Here is a 20,938-nt window from a genome sequence, read left to right on the forward strand (position 1 = left end):
ATGGGTATTTGTAGGGATGTCACTAAAGTCTCAAATATCGACTGCATAAAGTATGAGAGTCGCTACCTCACTTGGCTATCTCAGATTTGAATCATTGGCAACATACTACACAAAGTTCATAATGTAAGAGGCTGGTAGAAAAGGTAGAAATTGGGGTAGAAGACAGCTTTTTACATTTTATGGGTTTGGTGCTTATGAAACACACACACACGCGTACGTTAGATGGACGGCGAGGATTGACGTTCTGAAGAAAGAGTGAAATTCTCGTGGATCTCAACGGAAAGGAAGTACCTATTGTATTTACAGGGGGGGATTGCTCGTGGTGTAGTGGGAAAGTGAGGAAAAGGGAGAAGGGGAGGGATTACTGAGGGAAATGGAAGGAAATGAGGAAGGGGAGGACTTGGTCCAAGAGGCCAGACGGCTTGTAAACAAACGCCGAACCGATGATTTGGATTTTGATGATGGGACTAACAAAAATGTAAAGATTAGAAACATAGATAAAAGCAGTTCAATGGAAGGTGAGGATAATAATTTCCAAGGATTTAATGAGGGGGCGGCGGATGCCAACCTCCCCCGACTGGCAAAACTGGAGGAAAAGCTTGAACAAATGACCGAACATTGGGAGGTTAGGTTCGGTAAAATGTCAAAAATTGCTGAAAGGGTTGAAAGATTGGAAGACCTAGAGAAGGCGAACAAGAACTTAACTGATGAAATAGAAGAACTAAAAAGACAGTTAAGAGAAGTAAAAGAGGAGAATGAAGAATTAAAAAGGAACAATAAAGACAATAAAGAAACAATAGCAAAAGAGGCACAGGGGTGGAGGAAGATACAGGAAAACAGTAAAGTTGCATTTACTGATATAATTAAACAGCAAATGAAAGAACAAACTGAAGACTCAGTTATCAAAGTGATGAGACAGAAGGAGAATATTGTAAGAGACTTAGCAGATAAAAAGAAATGTATAATTATATTAGGAATGGAAGAGAAACATAACCCAGATAGAACCACAAGAATCAAGGAGGAAAATGAAAAAGTAAGTAGATTACTAGAATTAGTTCAAGAAGATGAACCTGAAATAATGAAACAAATTGAAGAGAAGTTTAGACTCGGAAAGTATAGTACAGATAAGACCAGACCAATTAAGATTAAATTCAGATCACAAACAACAGCAGAGAATATCTTAGCAAAAACAGGGAAGTTAGCAGAAAGTGAACAATATAAAAAGGTATGGATAAAAAGAGAAATGAATAAAGAGGAAAGAGAGGAAGAAAAAATGAAAAGGAAAGAAGCTAAAGAAAAAAACGAGACCAGAACGGAGTCAGAAAAACAAGAATTCTACTGGAGAGTAGTGAATATGAAATTGAAGAAATGGACCATAACAGAGAGAAACAAAAAAGAAACAGGGAATACAATGGAAATAACAGAAATTTAAGAGTATCCTACACAAATATAGATGGATTAATAATAGGACTAAATGAACTGAACGAGTATCTGAAGGAAAAAGATCCGGACATAATGGGAATTGTTGAGATAAAATTAAAAGGTACACTACCACCCAACAGCATAGGACACAATGCATACAATTATTGGAAAACAGAGAGATAAAACAAGGGGGTGGAGTTATGTTCCTGACTAAGAAGGATATAAACGTGAAGAGTGTCACATATGGAAAGAACAGAGTAGAGAGGATTATGATAGAAATAGAAGACAGAGATAAGAAGAGCAGAAAGTTTGTAATAAACTACGTGCCCCCAAAAACCGCCTCGTGGGAAGAGAGTGAACATAAAAGTATGTTAGAAGACACAAGAATAACACTAAACAAGATAATGGAAGATGGAGGAAGAATAGTTATGATGGGCGACTTTAATTGCAAAGAAATCTGCTGGGAAGAGATGACCGTAAAGGGTGGAGAAGACTCATGGGGAAATGTTCTACTTGAGATGATTATTGACCACACAATGACACAATGGATCCAAGAGAACACTAGGTATAGAAATGAAGAAGAGCCATCGAGACTAGACCTAATAATCACATCAGAACCTGAAATAGTGGAAAAGATAGAATACCAGGCACCAATAAGTAAAAGTGACCACATATTGATAGAACTAGAACTAAATGAGAAAAAATACATGAAAAGAAATGAACAATATAGAAAAGGAAGAATGTATGAAAAAACAAACTTTCATAAAATAAGAGAATTCTTTCAAAAAGAAAACTGGGAAGGAATATACAAAGAAGAAACAACAGTAGAAGAGAAATGGAATATTTTGACAAAAAAAAAAAAAAGAAGAAAAAAAAAAAAAAAAAAAAAAAAAAGGAGTGGAAAAGTATGTCCCAAGACAAAAACAAGAAAAAGAATATGTAAAATGCTGGTACAACAAAAGTTGTAGGGAGTTAAAAGACAAAAGAGACAAAGCTTGGACCAGATGGAAAAAAGACAAAAGGTCTCAAAAATTGAGAATATATACTTGTCATAGAAATGAATATGTACAAGCGTGCAGAGAGGAAAAGAGAAAATATGAAAAAGATGTCATAAAAAATGTGAAGATCAACCAAAACTATTTCACAGATTTGTAAACAACAAATTAAAAAACAAACAAGACTTGAAGAAATTAAGACAAGGAGGAGTTGAATACACAGAGGAAGTTGAAATGGCAGAAATTATGAACAAGCATTTTAAATCAGTGTTTACAAGGGAGAACATACAACCTGAAGAGATCGAATGGAAAGAGAAAGTCCCCCCTATGAAAGAAATAGAAGTAACAAAGAATGAAATAGTGAAACAATTGAGTAATCTTGATGTCAGAAAATCGCATGGACCAGATGAAATAGCAAACTGGATTTTGAAAGAATGCAGGAATGAACTGGCAGACAAAATACATAGCATAATAAACAGTTCCTTGAAAGAAGGAAAAGTTCCAGAAGATTGGAAAAAAGCAAATATAGTACCTATATATAAAAGGGGAAATAAAGAAGACCCTACCAACTATAGACCAGTCTCTCTAACAAGTACAATAGCAAAAATTTGTGAAAGAATTGTCAAAAGTAGATGGGTAAAATATTTAGAAAAAAAAAGTGCTAAATCCAAGGCAATTTGGATTCAGACAAGGACGATCATGCGTCACCAATTTAATATGTTTCTATTCAAGGCTAATAGATATAATACAAGAAAGAGATGGATGGGCTGATTGTGCATTTCTAGACCTAAAGAAAGCTTTTGACAAAGTACCACATAAGAAGTTGCTTAAGAAATTAGAAACTGAAGGAGGAATACAGGGCAAACTGCTTAATTGGATGGAAGACTTTTTGCAAGAAAGAAAAATGAGAGTAGTGATAAGAGATAAACATTCAAAATGGGATGAAGTAATAAGCGGTGTTCCACAAGGAACAGTTCTGGCCCCAATAATGTTTGCTATATATATTAATGATATGGATGAAGGAATTGAAAGCTATATGAGCTTCTTTGCAGATGATGCAAAACTATTGAAAAAAGTGAACACGGAAGAAGATTGTGAATCACTACAGAGTGATCTAAATAAAGTACAGGAATGGAGTAGGAAGTGGGAGATGGAGTTCAATACAAAAAAGTGTAGTATAATGGAATTTGGAAAAAGTAAAAACAGAATAACAGGATCATATAAATTGGGAGAAGGAATAAAAAAAGTAGAAAATGAGAAGGACCTGGGAGTCATTGTTATGAATAATATGTCACCTGAGAAACATATAAGATTTTTGGAGAAACTTATAATTTAATAAGAACAATCAAAGTTGCATTTACATACCTGGATGAAGAAATGGTGAAGAAAATTCTAATCACCCTGATAAGACCAAGATTGGAATATGCAGCAACGATATGGTCACCAAGTACAAAAAAATGTATTAAAAAAAAAAACTTGAAAGAATACAAAGAGCAATTACAAAATTGGCACCAACACTCTCAAAACTATTATATGAAGAGAGACTAGCAAAACTTGAACTACAGACACTAGAGCAAAGAAGAGAGGAGATTTGATAGCTATTTACAGAATCATGAAAGGCATAGAAATTACTGATAGAGAGAATCTGATAAAATGGGATGATAGAAATACAAGAGGACACGGAAAGAAAATAAAAAAAGACAGCTATAGAAGAGATCTGAAAAAGAACAGCTTTCCTCACAGAGTAATAGACAGTTGGAACAAGTTAGATGAGAAAGTGGTGTGTGCAAAAACAATACATGAATTTAAAAATAGTTTAGATAAAATGAGATATGAAGACGGGACACCACGAGCATCACTGGAAAGCTCACGTAGGACCTTGCATACGTCCTCTTGGGGGATTCCTTTGAAGCGCGCTGCATAAGAATTAACTGAAGAAAGATACAGAAGAAATAAGAAAATATAAAATTAATTCTCCCAGACAGAAAAATTTAGCGAAGTGAAGTGTCGGTGAAAAGAACCAACATTAAGAGGAACAGACAGCCTAGAACTTGAGAAAGTTGAATAATTACAATTGGAGGCAACAGGGCCTACAAACTAAAAGAAGGACTAACAAGTGGCGAGAGGGGTGACGAGGGGGTGAAAGTGGCGAGAGAAGACTATGATAAACGTAAACCTCACCCAAGGCCATAATGATTATTCGTTATATTCCTTATCTCTAGCACGACTTGTTCAAAGCACCTTTGATCTTGGCATCTGCATACGATTCTGGCAAGCGGATCTTTGAGATATCGATAAGACCACTACGACCAGTACGTGTATAGATAGTTCCCACATACAGTCTGTTTCGTCTGATTTTGGCTCAGTTTTTCTTCATCATTGCTGCTGAATAAATAATTTGCATTTCCCCTGAACAACTTTAATAGAATTTCCTACATACATATACCCCCTTACATGGGAGGAAAAAAATTGCATAAAATCCACTTCCACCCATTCCATCACCACATACTCCACTCCCTTTCATCATCCCCACCCCCTCTCTATCTTAGTTCTGGAGGACAGGTCATCCCTGTATCTCGCTCACTGCCGTGGGTCATAAGCAATGTAGCAAGACACCGCACATCCGTAGCAAGGTCGCTTCATTAAATCGGCGACCCCTCCCCCCTTTCCGTCCCCTCATGCAGACTGGGAGAAATCCATTTGGGCTGCGTCAAAATATCATTCACACTCACTCCACCTCACCCACTCCCTTCCATGCATCACAGCACCATCCGTATATAACCATTCTCCATTTACCCCTATCTTCTGTTTTCTCTCTTCCTCCCTCAATAGACATTCCCCTCTTTCCCAAAGCCCCTTTTACCCGATCCATCCATCCATCCATCTCATCCTTGGTCATCCCCTTATGTTAACTCCCTCCACCTTTGCCTTCCACACCTTTTTCACTAATCTTTACTAATTCTTTCCATGTGTCCAAACCATCCCAATACTCTTTCATCAACCATATCTCCCAACTCCCTCTCCATCCCCTCTCTCCTCACCTCTATCCAACCTAGTAACCCGTGCCATACTTCTCGGGTATTTCATCTTAAACACAAACTCCTCCTCTCTTCATTTCTTATGCTCCATGTTTCTGTCCCATTCAGTGCTGTCGGCACAATAATTTCTTCATACAATCTCCTCTTAGCATCCATTCCCAAATGTCTATTCCTCATTACACTTTTTAATCTCCCAAGGCATTTACTTGCTTCTCTCAATTTACATTCTGTCTCCACCTCCACTCCTCCCTTTCCCGCCACATTCGCACCCAAGTATCTAAAGCTATCCACTTCCTCCAGTCTCTCTCCCTTAATACTCACTTCCAATTTGTTGCCACATTCTCCCCTTGTACATCTCATCATCTTACTTTTACCGACATTTATCTTCTACTTACTTCTTTCGCACACCTTCCAAAACTCCGTCACTAACATCCTTAATCCCTCCTCTGATCCTGTTATAAACGCAGTGTGTCAGCAAACAACTGCCTTATCATCCATTTTTCTCATTTTTTTAACCATCTCCAATCCCCGGCCCACTACCCTTGCATTTACCTCTCACATCCCCTACCCATGTATAAATTGAACAGCCAAGGCGACATAACACATCCAAAGCGAAGTTCCATCTTTACTTCAAACCACTCACTCTCTCCATTTCTAATTCTATCACAGGCTCTAGTACTCTCGTAAAAACTCCTGACTGCTCTTAACAGCCTTCCTCCTATTGCATATATCTGCAAAATCTCCCACAGTGCCTTCCTGTCTACCCTGCCATAAGCCTTTTCCAAATACACAAAGGAAAAAAAATTACCTATTCCTAAATCTTTCTCACATGTCTGCCTTACCTTAAAAATCTGATCCATGCAACTCCTACCTGTGCTAAACTCACACTGTCCCTCACCAATTAATCCCTTTGTTCCTCTCCTAATCCTCTCAATCAAAACCCTCCCATAAGCCTTCCCAACTACACCCAGCAAACTAATCCCTCTGAAACTATTACACTCACGCTTGTCCCCTTTTCCTTGTAAAGCTGAACTATATAGGCACTCCTCCAATCCTCTGGCACTCTACTCTTTTTTAGACAAACAATAAACAACCTTACCAGCCAGTCCACCATCAGTGTACCTCCCTTTTTTCGACACTCCGCATGACACCCATCCAACCCAGTTGCCGTACCTACTCTCATCATTTTAATAACTCCTTTCACTTCACCTTTCCTTATGCCTCCTCGATTTTCCTCATTTATCACTGTCATTTTCTTAGCGCTTAGCAATTATCTTTCCCTCCCTGTCTTCCTTCATGTTTAACAACTCCCTAAAATACTCTGCTCATCTTCCTCTTACTGCAGTCTCTCTCTCCATCTGCACCTTTTACATTTTCTTCTCCATTCGATTCTCTTCTTCCTCTTTTTAAAGTAATAGAAATATGTTTTGGAAGGAAATTAAGAGAGAATTTCCTAAGTTCTAATAATGCTTAACGAGTTCATGCCGAGAATATTTCGAATTTAACGGCCGAGGGAACCTCGCGAATAAACATCGCACTTGCTCCTCAAAATGAAGTTCTTTAGGTTTTGTATTCCCAAGTGAGAAGAACATCTCCCTGACCTCCCCCTTACTCTATCTTCTCACCAAGGTTCCTCTTCCTCCAGTCTTACTTGTACATATTGAAGGCGACGTCACCGATGTCTGCAACGTTCACATCCTCGAAGGGGGTCGCGCCCGTGAGCGCATTCGAATTTCGCAGCAAGACGGACTCCGTCCGGGTCTGCCGAGGACCCATCCGGGTCCCGCTCCGGTTGGAACACCCAATGTCCAGGGGCACGCCGACCACACACACGTCCAGGCCTGCGACACAAGGACGTTCGAAAGGAAGTCATTTTAAGAAGAGTGCAAAAGATGCCACAATGGGATAGGATTGGGATATTTTCTTTTCTGGGATAATTTCCCCTAAACCGAATAAAATACCTTGGCGGCAGCGACTGATTTATTGCTAAGAAACACGGATAGGAGGGAAATACCTTCAGGTGACGCGTGTATGGGGGAAAGGTTAACCTTGTATCCACACCCATGCGCTAGCTGTCGATCACGTGATCAAAGACCATGGTGATGAATCACACACACACACCACACACATACACACACACACAAACTTCGAATGCATTCTAGATCTCCGAACTATTGCTATATACCTTTCCTTAAAGACAGGCGAACTTACTCAACTTGATCGACATCACAAAGCATGGTGTAGGCATGAGATGACTTGGAAACAAGTTTTATGTATTATTGTCCCCGACTATCACTACGGCGGTCCGGGTTCGAATCCTGCCCGGGACTGAAATTTCAGTATCGCTGCGCTTCGAGTCGTTACTCCAACTCTCGTGGGCGGAAAGTTGGGTGTGTGTGTGTGCGTGTAAGGTCACAACATTACTCATAGAGCGGTCATACGAACTCTGAGCTCTCTTTCGGGAGGGAAAATGGCTGTCGATCATGAGCCCAGCACGTGATCCAAAGACCAAGGTGAATACACACACACACACACACGATTAGATATTAGGGAAACTTAAAAAAACATGTGCAATAACTGATAAAGAAAATAAAAAAAAATCCCTGCAATTCGCTCGCGTACCCTTGTGGTACGTGCATCCAAGTTTCAGAGTCGTCGACTTCATCAATTCACTTGTCTTAAATGCATCATTCCACCACCACCAAAAATGATATCAATACTACTACTACTACAAATAATAATTATAAAAGACAATTTCCAGTGATGAAAAATGTAGTGCCACGTTTTTAATCAAAACTAATCCCACAGCCGGAGAAGAAGAGGACTGGAGACGGGTAGTCTATTTCGACTGAAGAGAACTGCAGTTCGCAGTCGAACTATATAAACTACCCGTCTCCAGTCTTTTCTTCTGCTCAGACTGTGATATTACTTGCGGCAATTTCCAGTGCATGGGTACATCTTTAAGAAGAAACTTACCGTCTGTAGAGTCCTGCACAGGGAGTCTCATGAACGAGGCAATGCCGCAGGGTCGAGGCAAGTCGTTCCCACTTGGCGGGGCGTTCTTCTGGAGTCTTGGCCCCAGGTGGATTCTTCGTGCCCCCTCGAGATAAGTCCTTGGGAGGGTGGAAGTGACCAATCGTAGAGGACCTACCCTCGCCTTCTGCAGTAGCCGAACTAGTGGCTGTGACGTTGACGTCAGCATGTCGGTGGGTGACTGAGGGAGGAAGCCGGAAATACAAAGGTGGATTCTAGTTATAATCTATGGATACTTTTACCTTGAAAAGTAAGCATTTGAAGAATAAGGGTCCCGTTTCATTTGGGGTCTCCATTCTTCAAGAGGGAAAAACTGGGACCATTATTGTTCGAAAGGTCTTATTTACACAAACCTAACCTTACATTGGACCATTATTCTTCAAAAAGGAAAACTGGTACAGCTTTTGTTCAAAAGTGGCACTTGGGACACCTATTTCTTAAAAAAATATAAACAAAATCTTACTCCCACGAAACGTCAAGCGAGAAAACCCCTGGGAGTGGGTCTGTCATTTGCAGCAAGATCTATATACACAAGGTCTAACCGCTTGAGCCGGTCTGCGCAGCTTCTGACGTCATCTGGCTGCTTCCGTTCTCTCTTTGTGAAACACTGAAGAAAACTGTGAAACGCTAAGGAAGACTGGAACTATTATATTTCCCCCCCGTTATCTCTCTCTCTCTCTAGCTCATTGCTATTATCAGTGTGTGTGTGTGTGTGTGTGTGTGTGTGTGTGTGTGTGTGTGTGTGTGTGTGTGTGTGTGTGTGTGTGTGTGTGTGTGTGTATTTTATGGGCAGGGGATATATCGTCGTGTGTGCTTATATGTGTACATGTTCACATGTGTGTGTGATTCATATTGGTCTTTTAGATCACGTATTGGACTCGTGATCGACAGCTATTTCCCTACCGGAAGAGAGCTCAGAGCTCGTATGTCCGATCTATGAACTTACACGCACACATATCTCCAACTCCCCGCCCACGAGAGTTGGAGTATCGACTCGAAGCGCAGCGAGACTGAAAAAAATAAATAAATAAAAATAAACCTGGACAGGATTCGATCCAAATACAGCCGATTTGTGCAAGACTCTCTACCAATGGCGCCACCGAGTCGTCTAATTAACGTAAAGTGTGTGTGTGTATTTATATATTTTTATTTTACGGGAAGGAGAGATATCGTCGTGTGTAATTATATGTGTACACGTTCACATATGTGTATTTACCTAGTTGTATTTACCTAGTTGTATTTTACGGGAAGGGGAGCTATGCTCGTGGGGTCCCGTCTTCATATCTCATTTTATCTAAACTATTTTTAAATTCATGTATTGTTTTTGCACACACCACTTTCTCATCTAACTTGTTCCAACTGTCTATTACTCTGTGAGGAAAGCTGTTCTTTTTCAAATCTCTTCTATAGCTGTCTTTTTTTATTTTCTTTCCGTGTCCTCTTGTATTTCTGTCATCCCATTTTATCAGATTCTCTCTATCAGTAATTTCTATGCCTTTCATGATTCTGTAAATAGCTATCAAATCTCCTCTCTCTCTTCTTTGCTCTAGTGTCTGTAGTTTAAGTTTTTGTAGTCTCTCTTCATATGATAGTTTTGAGAGTGTTGGTGCCAGTTTTGTGATTGCTCTTTGTATTCTTTCAAATTTTTTTATACATTTTTTTGTACTTGGTGACCATATCGTTGCTGCATATTCCAATCTTGGTCTTATCAGGGTGATTAGGATTTTCCTCACCATTTCTTCATCCAGGTATGTAAATGCCACTTTGATTGTTCTTATCAAATTATAAGTTTCTCCAAAAATCTTATTTATATGTTTTTCAGGTGACATATTATTCATAACAATGACTCCCAGGTCCTTTTCATTTTCTACTTTTTTTATTCCCTCTTCTCCCAAATTATATGATCCTGTTATTCTGTTTTTGCTTTTTCCAAATTCCATTATACTGCACTTTTTTGTATTGAACTCCATCTCCCACTTCTTACTCCATTCCTGTACTTTATTTAGATCTCTCTGTAGTGATTCACAATCTTCTTCAGTTTTCACTCTTTTCAGTAGTTTTGCATCGTCTGCAAAGAAGCTCATATAGCTTTCAATTCCTTCATCCATATCATTAATATATATAGCAAACATTATTGGGGCCAGGACTGTTCCCTGCGGGACACCGCTTATTACTTCATTCCATTTTGAGTGCTGGTTTCTTATCTCTACTCTCATTTTTCTTTCTTGCAAAAAGTCTTCCATCCAATTTAGTAATTTACCTTGTATTCCTCCTTCAGATTCTAGTTTCTTAAGCAACTTCTTATGTGGTACTTTGTCAAAAGCTTTTTTTAGGTCTAGAAATGCACAATCAGCCCATCCATCTCTTTCTTGTATTATATCTATTAGCCTTGAATAGAAGCATATTAAATTGGTGACGCATGATCGTCCTTGTCTGAATCCAAATTGCCTTGGATTTAGTACGTTGTTTTTTTCCAAGTATTTTACCCATCTATTTTTGATAATTCTTTCACAAATTTTTGCTATTGTACTTGTTAGAGAGACTGGTCTATAGTTGGTAGGTTCTTCTTTATTTCCTCCTTTATATATAGGTACTATATTTGTTTTTTTCCAATCTTCTGGAACTTTTCCTTCTTTCAAGGAACTGCTTATTATGCTATGTATTTTGTCTGCCAGTTCATTCCTGCATTCTTTCAGAATCCAGTTTGCTATTTCATCTGGTCCATGTGATTTTCTGACATCAAGATTACTCAATTGTATCAATATTTCATTCTTTGATACTTCTATTTTTTCTATAGGGGGGACTTTCTCTTTCCATTCAATCTCTTCAGGTTGTATGTTCTCCCTTGTAAACACCGATTTAAAATGTTTGTTCATAATTTCCGCCATTTCCATTTCCTCAGTGTATTCAACTCCCCCTTGTCTTAATTTCTCCAAGTCCTGTTTGTTTTTCAGTTTATTGTTTACAAATCTGTAGAATAGTTTTGGTTGATCTTTACATTTTTCTATGATATCTTTTTCATATTCTCTCTTTTCCTCTCTGCATGTTTGTACATATTCATTTCTATAACAAGTATATATTTTCAGATTTTTTGTCTTTTTCCATCTGGTCCAAGATTTGTCTCTTTTGTCTTTTAACTCCCTACAACTTTTGTTGTACCAGCACTTTACATATTCTTTTTCTTGTTTTTGTCTTGGGACATACTTTTCTACTCCTTTTTTGTAAATTTTTGTCAAAATATTCCATTTCTTTTCCACTGATGTTTTTTCTTTGTATATTTCTTCCCAGTTTTCTTGTTGAAAGAATTCTCTTATTTTATCAAAGTTTGTTTTTTCATACATCATTCTTCCTTTTCTATATTGTTCATTTCTTTTGATATATTTTTCTTCATTAAGTTCCAGTTCAATCAATATGTGGTCACTTTTACCTATTGGTGTTTTATATTCAATCTTGTCCACTATTCTAGGTTCAGATGTAATTAATAAGTCTAGTCTCGATGGTTCTTCTTCATTTCTATACCTAGTGTTCTCCTGTATCCATTGTGTCATTGTGTGGTCAATAATCATCTCAAGTAGAGCGTTTCCCCATGAGTCATCTCCACCCTTTACTGTCATTTCTTCCCAGCAGATTTCTTTGCAATTAAAGTCGCCCATCATAACTATTCTTCCTCCATCTTCCATTATTTTATTTAATGTTATCTTTGTGTCCTCTAACATACTTTTATGTTCACTCTCCTCCCATGAGGCTGTTTTTGGAGGCACATAATTTATCACAAATTTTCTGCTCTTCTTATCTCTGTCTTCCACTTCTATCATAATCATCTCTACTGTATTCTTTCCATATATGACACCTTTCACGTTTATATCCTTCTTAGTCAGGAACATAACTCCACCCCCTTGCTTTTTCTCTGTTTCTAATCCAATAATTGTATGCATCATGTCCTACACTGTTGGGTGGTAGTGGGCCTTTTAATTTTGTTTCTACAATTCCCATTATGTCTGGTTCTTTTTCTTTCAAATAATCATTCAGCTCATTCAATCCTGTTATTAATCCATCTATATTTGTGTAAGACACTCTTAGTTTTCTGCCACTTCCATTGTGTTCTCTGTTTCCCTTATGTTTTTCTTTTGTATGTCGAACTTCCTTAGTTTCATGTTCACTACTCTCCAATAGAATCTCTCTTTCTCTGACTCCGTTCTGTTCTCGTTTTTTGCCTTAGCTTCCAGTCTTTTCTGCTTTTCTTCCTCTCTTTCCTCTTTATTCATTTCTCTTTTTATCCATATCTTTTTGTATTGTTCACTTGTTGCTAGTTTCCCTGTTTTGGATAAGATATTCTCTGCCGTTGTTTGTGACTTGAATTTAATCTTAATTGGTCTGGTCTTGTCTGTGCTATACTTTCCGAGTCTAAATTTCTCTTCGATTTGTTTCATAATTTCTGGTTCATCTTCCTGAACTGATTCTAGTAATTGGCTTACTTTTTCATTTTCCTCTTTGATTCTTGTGGTTCTATCTGGGTTATGTTTCTCTTCCATTCCTAATATAATTATACATTTCTTTTTGTCTGCTAAGTCTCTTACTATATTCTCCTTCTGTCTCATCACTTTAATAACCGAGTTTTCAGTTTGTTCATTCATTTGCTGTCTGATTATGTCAGTGAATGCAACCTTGCTATTTTCTTGAATTTTTTTCCAACCCTCCTTGTTCTCCATATTATTCTCCTTTAAGACTTTATTCTCATCTTTTACTTCTTTTAACTGTTGTTTTAATTCTTCAATTTCCTTAGTTAAGTTTTTGTTCGCCCTCTCTAGTTCTTCCAATTTTTCAATTCTTCGTATCATACTGTCAACATTACCGAACCTACGCTCCAAGTCCTCGTTCATCTTATCGACCTTCTCTTCTAGTCTTGTCAGTCGGGGGGGGGGGGGGGGGGGGGTTGTGTCCCCCCCACCCTCTTTAAATCCCTTGAAAATATTCTCATCACTTTCTACTATATTGCTCCTATCTATACCTCTAATCTTCACATTCCTATTAGACATGTCATCATCCAGCTCGTCTTGCGGTCGTTTGTCCACCTTTCGGCGGCCCGTCAGGGCCAATTCCTCCACCTCCTCATTACCTTCCATTTCCCCAGCAATCCCTCCCCCTCTCCTCTTTCCTTACTTTCCCACTACCCCACGAGCAATTTCCCCCCACCCTGCAAATACAAAAAGGCACTTCTCTTTGCGTTGGGATCCACAATCTGCACTTTTCTTCAGAACGTTCTTCAAGCCGTCCGTTCGTTGAAAGTGTGTGTGTGTGTGTGTGTGTGTGTGTGTGTGTGTGTGTGTGTGTGTGTGTATTTTATGGGAAGGGGATATATCGTCGTGTGTGCTTACATGTGTACATGTTCACATGTGTGTGATTCATCTTGGTCTTTTGGATCACGTATTGGACTCGTGATCGACAGCTATTTTCCTACCGGAAGAGAGCTCAGAGCTCGTATGTCCGATCTATGAACTTACACGCACACATATCTCTAAATCCCCGCCCACGAGAGTTGGAGTAACGACTCGAAGCGCAGCGAGACTGAAAAAAAAAAATTAATCTTAGCTTGGCATCGAACCAGGTACCGCCGATGTACTGACATTGAAATTCTGACTCTTATCCGATTACGACACCGAGGAACTTTATTAGTGAGTGCGTGTGTATTTATATATTTTCATTTTACGGGAAGGAGAGATATTGTCGTGTGTACTTATATGTGTACACGTTCACATGTGTGTGTGTGTGTGTGTGTGTGTGTGTGTGTGTGTATTTATATACTTGTATTTCACGGGGAGATGTCGTGTGTGTTTATATATGTACAAGTTCACATGTGTGTGTATTTGCAGGGAAACGATGAAAATTAACATTTGGCTTAATTCCTCTATGGTTTGAGCCACAACCCTTAAAGGTACAATAAGCCATATTGTCAAGATCTATATATACCGGTATATATAGATCTTCATTGTCATAATATAACTAATTGCGTGGAGCGGTGCGGGCGGAGGCAGCGACATGCCCGTAAAACGAACCAACATCAACTAACAGCAACGGGACGCGCGAACCCCACTTTGAGCAGCCAGGTGATCACGGGCCCGCTGTGCCAACTCTCGAAATTCGGTCGGAAGTGGTTAGACCTGGTATATATAGATCTTGATTTGCAGCATGCCTCAGGGTCTTTAGGCCGATGTTGGGTCGCCTTCCCGCCTGGCCAGGGCGACTACCAGATCATGAGTCTGATGAAGTGGCGTCTAGAAGTGATAGATATTCCAGGTGGGCAGCAGATCGAAGGAATAGTAAAAGTTCTTACTTTTTCTTTAAGTTTAGGCTCCAGTCTATGGTCGGCCACACACGTGCAGTTTAAACTGACAGTTACAACTGTTCAGTTATAACTGTCAGTTGAAACTGACAGTTATAACTGAACAGTTGTAACTGTCAGTTTAAACTGCACGTGTGTGGCCGGCCTTAAGAGAATGTCGACTAGCCCGGCCCATAGATATGGCATTGATCCCTTCAATATTGACTGAGGCGAGGGAGATCAAACTGAGTGAGGGATTGGCGAGACCGATGCTTAGGATAATGCTGAAAGACAGGATGAGGGCAAGCTGGGTAAGAGGTCAGACACGAAAGGAAGATGACAGAAGGAACAAGACCTGACAGAGTGCGGGAGACACGACCTTATCGACCGGGTCCTGTCGATAACATTACCTTGGGGAGATTGTCTTATCGTCGTTACACTTGCAAAGATAATCAAGCCTAACCGTCGTCAAAACGTCAGTCCTCAGAGAAGTGTTGATACAGAAGTACAAAGTCATAGAAAATCTAATAGGTAAATTATTGAATACATAAATAAATTCCTCGAAAATATAATTATAAGTATTTGAAATTGGATAAACTTAAGTAGGGAAGAATTGGTTTACTACCAGTAGTTAACGAATGGAACAGACAGTGCTTTAGTGAGCACTGAAACAATTGGGGTTGTTTTAAGAAATGAGACAACTTTATGGATAGGAATGACAGATGGTAAGGGACATGGAACTGCCTAGTGAGGCCTTGTGGTCTCTTGCATTTTTTTATTCTTATAAATATGTCAGTTGTCCAGAAGCCACGGTTGCAATCGCATAAAAAAAATGATAATCATACTTCGGCCGATGTTGGGTCGCATCCCCGTCTGACCAGGGCTGTCGGAAACCAACGTAACAGAGCCCGCAGCGGGTCCTAGGAATCGAACTCAGGACCATCTTCTTACGAGTTCAACACGGTGTCCTAACTATAAATGACGAACAGAGACATATGCAAGGATCGTGAAACATCCTGAAAAAGTGAGTGAGTGTTTTTACCTAGTATCCTACAGGATGGGGAGCTAAGCTCGTGGTGTCCTGTCTTAGTATCTCACAATTTCTATTTTACTCTTAAATTCGTGTATAGTTTTTGCACACACTTTTATTTTATCAGTTTTGTTCGATATCCCCCACTCTGTGTGGAATTTTTTTTTCCATGTCTCTTTTCATATCCCTTTGCATTTCTCTTATCCCAATTTATTAAGTCCTCTCTATCAAGGATTTCTGTGCCTTTCATGATTCTATAAATGGTCAGTAGGTCGCCTCTTTCTCTTCTTTGTTCCAAAGTAGGTAATTTCAATTTAACCAGTCTCTCCTCATATGACAGGTTTGAAAATGTTGGGGCCATTTTTGTGGCTGCCCTCTGGACTCATTAATTTTCTTTGTATTCTTTTTGGTAGTCTAGGCCTTATTAGTGTGACTAGTAATTTTTTAATTTCCTCGTCTAAATAGGCAAAAGCCACCTTTACTGGTTACAGCAAGTTGTAAGATTCTCCGACAATATTATTTATTTGTTTATCAGGGGACATGTCATTTGAGATAATTACTCCCAGGTCTTTATATACACACTTACCAAACACTTTCCAACCAATTGTAATTCGTCTTTTTATTTCATTATCATGATCTTTCGTAATGTTCACCATCTGGTCTAGATAATTATACTCTTCAATTTCCTCAAGACTTATCATCAATTACAATCTCTTTTCTTTGAACTTTTGTGTTGAACATTACTTTGGTTTTACTCATATTCATTTTAAACCTACTTTGAGACTTTCCTTGTTTAAAATCGCTCAGCATATCTTGCAAGTCTTCTGCTCTTTTTGAAATAAGAATGATGCCATCCGCAAATCTTAGGTGGTTCAAATATTCGCCATTAATCTTCCAACCTTTCTTTTCCCAACTCAACCTCCTGAAAATATCTTCTAAACAAGCTGTAAATAGTTTGGGTGAAATTGTATCACCTTGCCGTACTCCTCTCTCGATTTTGACCTTTTCTATATCTTTATGTAGTCGAACTATAGCGATACCTTTCGCATAAATCTTTTCTAAAACTCTTACGATTTGTTCGTTTGTACCCTGTTTGCGTAGCGAGTTTAGTATTGCTATTTGTTCTACCGAGTCAAAGGCCTTCTTGTAATCTACAAAAGCTAAACACAGAGGTATATTGTATTCTGTCGTTTTCTCGATTAGTTGGTTTATCGCCTGCAAATGGTCTAGAGTTGAATATCCGCTTCTAAAGCCTGCCTGTTCTCTCGGTTGGTTTCCATCTAAAACTTGACTTAGTCTATTTGTAAGGATCTTGGAGAATACTTTATATACGTTTGATAGTAAGCTAACCGGTCGATAGTTACCAAGGTCCTTCTGGTCTCCTTTTTTATGAAGCAAAATCACTATAGCATTGCACCACGCATCAGGAACGCTTTCTTGACGTAAGCACTGGGTGTACAACTCAGCTAATTTAATATGAACTATTTTACCTGCGTCTTTCACCAGATCTATTGATATACCATCTTACCCTGGTGCTTTTCCACGTTTCATAGTTTTTAGAGCAAATTCCACTTCTTCCTTTGTAACCTCTGGTACACTACTAACGTCTACACATGAATTTGCTGACTCAACTACGGTCTTCGACGAGTAAAGCTCTTGGTAAAATTCTTCTACTCTTTTTACCATTTTGTCGCTACAATTAATTATTTCTCCATTTCTATCTTTCAAACATATTTACTGTCTTCCTAAAGCATGTCCTGAGAGGCTCTCTACCTTTATGTTTGAAGTGTAAAGTTTACAATCAATGCATTCTACCAGCAATGATTTACGGGTGTGAGCCTTGGAAGCTGACGAGGGTGATGGAAACAAAGCTAAGGACTGCACTGAGGAGAATGGAGGGATCAATGATGGGAATAACACTGAGAGACCGAAAGAGAGCAAGTTGGGTGAGAGAGCAGACTAAAATGAAAGATATTGTGGAGGCACTAAAAGAGAGGAAGTGGAATTGGGCAGGTAAGTTGGTGCGAACGAATGATGAGCGGTGGAGCAAGTGTGTTGCAAGATCTAAGAATATAAGGTCTAACCACTTCCGACCGAATTTCGAGGGAGTTGGCGCAGCGGGCCCGTGAACGTCACCTGGCTGTTCAAAGTGGGGTTAGCGGGTCCTATAGCTTTCAGTTGAAGCTGGTCCGTCGTTGGAAAATGACGTTGACTTCGCTAGCACCGCTCCACGCAATTAGTTATATTCTGACTAATATCATATAAAATATATATATAAATGTATATAAAATATTATAGTTCCTGTCCATATATATGAATATATAATATATATGATATAATATATATATATATATATATATATAATATAAAATATTATAGTTCCTGTCTTCCTTGGCGTTTCACAGTTTTCTTCAGTGTTTCACAGAGAGAAAATGGACTCAGCCTAATGACGTCAGAAGCTGCGCAGAAGAATGTAAACGGTCTGACCTGTATATTTAGACCTTGGTGTGTTGCTGAGTGGACGCCGTAAGATAGTCTTGAGTAGAAATAGATTAAGTCTGTGGCACACTATCTTCCCCGTCTGAATTCTGATTGTCTCGGATTTATTATATTGTTATCGGATTTATTGTCTTGAGTAGAATAAGTTTGTGGCACACTATCTTCCCCGTCTGAATTCTGATTGTCTCGGATTTATTATATTGTCTCGGATTTATTATATTGTTATCAATCTATTCTTCATCATTTTCTCACAAATTTTGGCTACAGTGCTTGTAAGGGATACCAGTCTGTAATTTGTTGGTTCTTCCTTGTTTCCTCCTTTATGTATAGGTATAATATTGTCATTTTCCAGTCCTTTGGTATTTTTTCTTCTTTGGGTGAGCAACTTATGTTATATATTTTGTCCATTGATTCTTCTTTACATTATATTAGCATCCAATTTGCAATTCCGTCTGGGCCGTGTGATTTCCTGACATTAAGGTTCGTTAGTCGATCCATTATCTCTTTTTGTGTTATTGTTATTTCCCTCATGAGGGGTAATCACATTTCAATTCCTTTATCCCAATGCTGTATTTCATCTTTAGTGAAAATTACTTCAAGTGGTGGTTCATGACTTCAGCCATTTCTAAATCTTCTGTATATTTTATATTTCTGTGATATAGTTTCACCATTTCCTGTTTATTTTTAAGTTTACCATTCACATATCTATAGAATAGTTTGGGTTGATCTTTACATTTTTCTATGATGTCTTTTTTGTAGCTTCTTTTTTTCCTCTCTGCACACTTTCACATATTCATTTCTAAGGTTGATTTATATTTGCCACTTCCCATTTTTTCTTTTTTCCATCTTTTAAAAGCTTTATCTCTTCTATCTTTTGCCTCACTGCACCTTCTGCTGAACCTGCACTTATTGTACAGCTTTTCCTGTTTCTGTCTTGGTACGTATTTATTCACTCCATTATAAATTTTCATCAAGATCATCCATTTCTCTTCCACCTGTGTCTCTTCTTTGAAAAAGTTTTCCCAATATGCGTTCTGAATTTCTTAAGCTTCCCAAAGCTCAGAACTCATATGGCCCGATCTACGGGTAATGCAGTAACCTATCATACCTACCCAACTCCTTGCCCACCAGAGTTGGAGTACCGGCTTGCAATGGAGCGATGCTAAATTCATTCTGCCCTGGACGGGACTCGAGTTCAGATAGTTGAATTAGTGGTCGAGAACAGTACCACTGCACCGCCGAGTCGGTGTGTGTGTAGTTGTGTGATGTACGTTTATGTGTGTGTTCGTGATTGTATTTGAGGAAGAACTCTTAAACATACGAGGCTAATAGGCGAAAAAGTGCTTGGGAAAAAAATGCCGAATAGAAGAATGTTATCAATTATATATAAGTTAATTGCCTTCCAATGATTGATAAAATATTGGAACGATGTCTGGTTTCCATGGAGTAAATGGGAGTATGGGACGTGGGTAAGTGAAGGAAATGTGAGTATATAGTAGGGGTAAAACAATCACGATGGTCATCACTGCAAATTCCATCACTGTAGTTTTTTCATTGGTTGCTTAGTTGCTACAGTTTCCTATGATGTATTAAATGTACTCTAGCTGTATATGCAGTTTGCATTAGTGACAAATAATGTTCAAGTACCAGATGTATAACTGCATTTCACAACGCGTGATTTGTAAATGTGACCAATGTTTACAAAAATGCCTGTGAAACTAGACTTTATGCAGAAATGCTGAACGTTAACGATGTTGTCCCTCCTTGTGAAAAATTCTACGGGCAACCATAGATATAATTGGAAAGGGACCTACGTGCTTGTGTCAGCATGGGTGGGAGACGAGTTCACACCGCATTCGAATTTGAAGTTCGAAACCGTTCATACAAGCTATTTGCATATATATCTATCGTTTAACTATGACTAATACAGTTTAAAGGAGCATGCGGGAAAATAGAATCCAACAGATTAATTCAGGGGAGAATACTTAAGAAACAGTAATGGTACAGCAAGGATAAAACACCGATACACCACGTACCTAAATAACGATGATTCGACGACTAATGTGTCACTATGTCCTCAGGAGTATCACTTCTCTTAGATTGATGGGTTTTGAACAGATGTATTCAATAAATCCTAACACAAATCTTCACCTAGAGCAAGAGTTTTCAAAAGCGTTAAAATACCGTGCTTTATCTAGGCTACGGACACACTCTGGACCAAGCACGCCTATCCTTAACGGCTGTTGAATGTAGAATGACTAAGGATGATTTGCGACAGAGAACCTGCTCGCGCAGAATCGACTTTTGTGTGTGGGGGGGGGGGGAGGGAGAGAAGTCCGTAGGAAAATGAAATGATAGTTGTGTATAAAAGGGGGCTATTTCCACTAAGTACTTTTGAAATATATTAATAAGCAGTGGCGGATTAACCATAAGGCAAACTAGGCACATGCCTTAGGGCTACAAAAATAAAAAAAGCCAGGCCATTTCTGGCAGTCCAAAAACATTTTGATTATGACAAAGCGAAAAATGTTACGTGTCAGTTATCGGTAATTAGCCACGTTGTGAAAGGTCTGAAGTTGTTTACTATGTTTTAAGTGCTTTG

The 20,938-nt window shown here is 38.7% G+C and overlaps 1 protein-coding gene across 3 annotated transcripts in view; it reads right to left on the reverse strand.

Annotated features, from left to right (window-relative positions):
- LOC143027838 (guanidinobutyrase-like) overlaps nt 1-20,603 on the reverse strand; it is a 65,008-nt gene extending 44,405 nt beyond the window's left edge. For 2 of the 3 annotated variants that reach the window (XM_076189471.1, XM_076189470.1), the window contains exons 1-3: nt 20,373-20,603; nt 8,432-8,669; nt 7,107-7,296 (exon numbers count right to left, since the gene is read on the reverse strand). In XM_076189471.1, coding sequence (XP_076045586.1) covers nt 7,107-7,296; nt 8,432-8,657 — 416 coding nt within the window. In that variant the 5' untranslated portion in view covers nt 8,658-8,669; nt 20,373-20,603. Of the gene's footprint in view, nt 1-7,106; nt 7,297-8,431; nt 8,670-8,951; nt 8,973-20,372 lie in introns of those variants that run through there. The other variant, XM_076189472.1, reaches the window with a different exon arrangement.
- Nucleotides 20,604-20,938: the final 335 nt, after the last annotated feature.

This window comes from Oratosquilla oratoria, chromosome 8 (genome assembly GCF_046742065.1).
Source record: "Oratosquilla oratoria isolate Oo_2021 chromosome 8, ASM4674206v1, whole genome shotgun sequence".
Classification (NCBI taxonomy): domain Eukaryota; kingdom Metazoa; phylum Arthropoda; class Malacostraca; order Stomatopoda; family Squillidae; genus Oratosquilla; species Oratosquilla oratoria.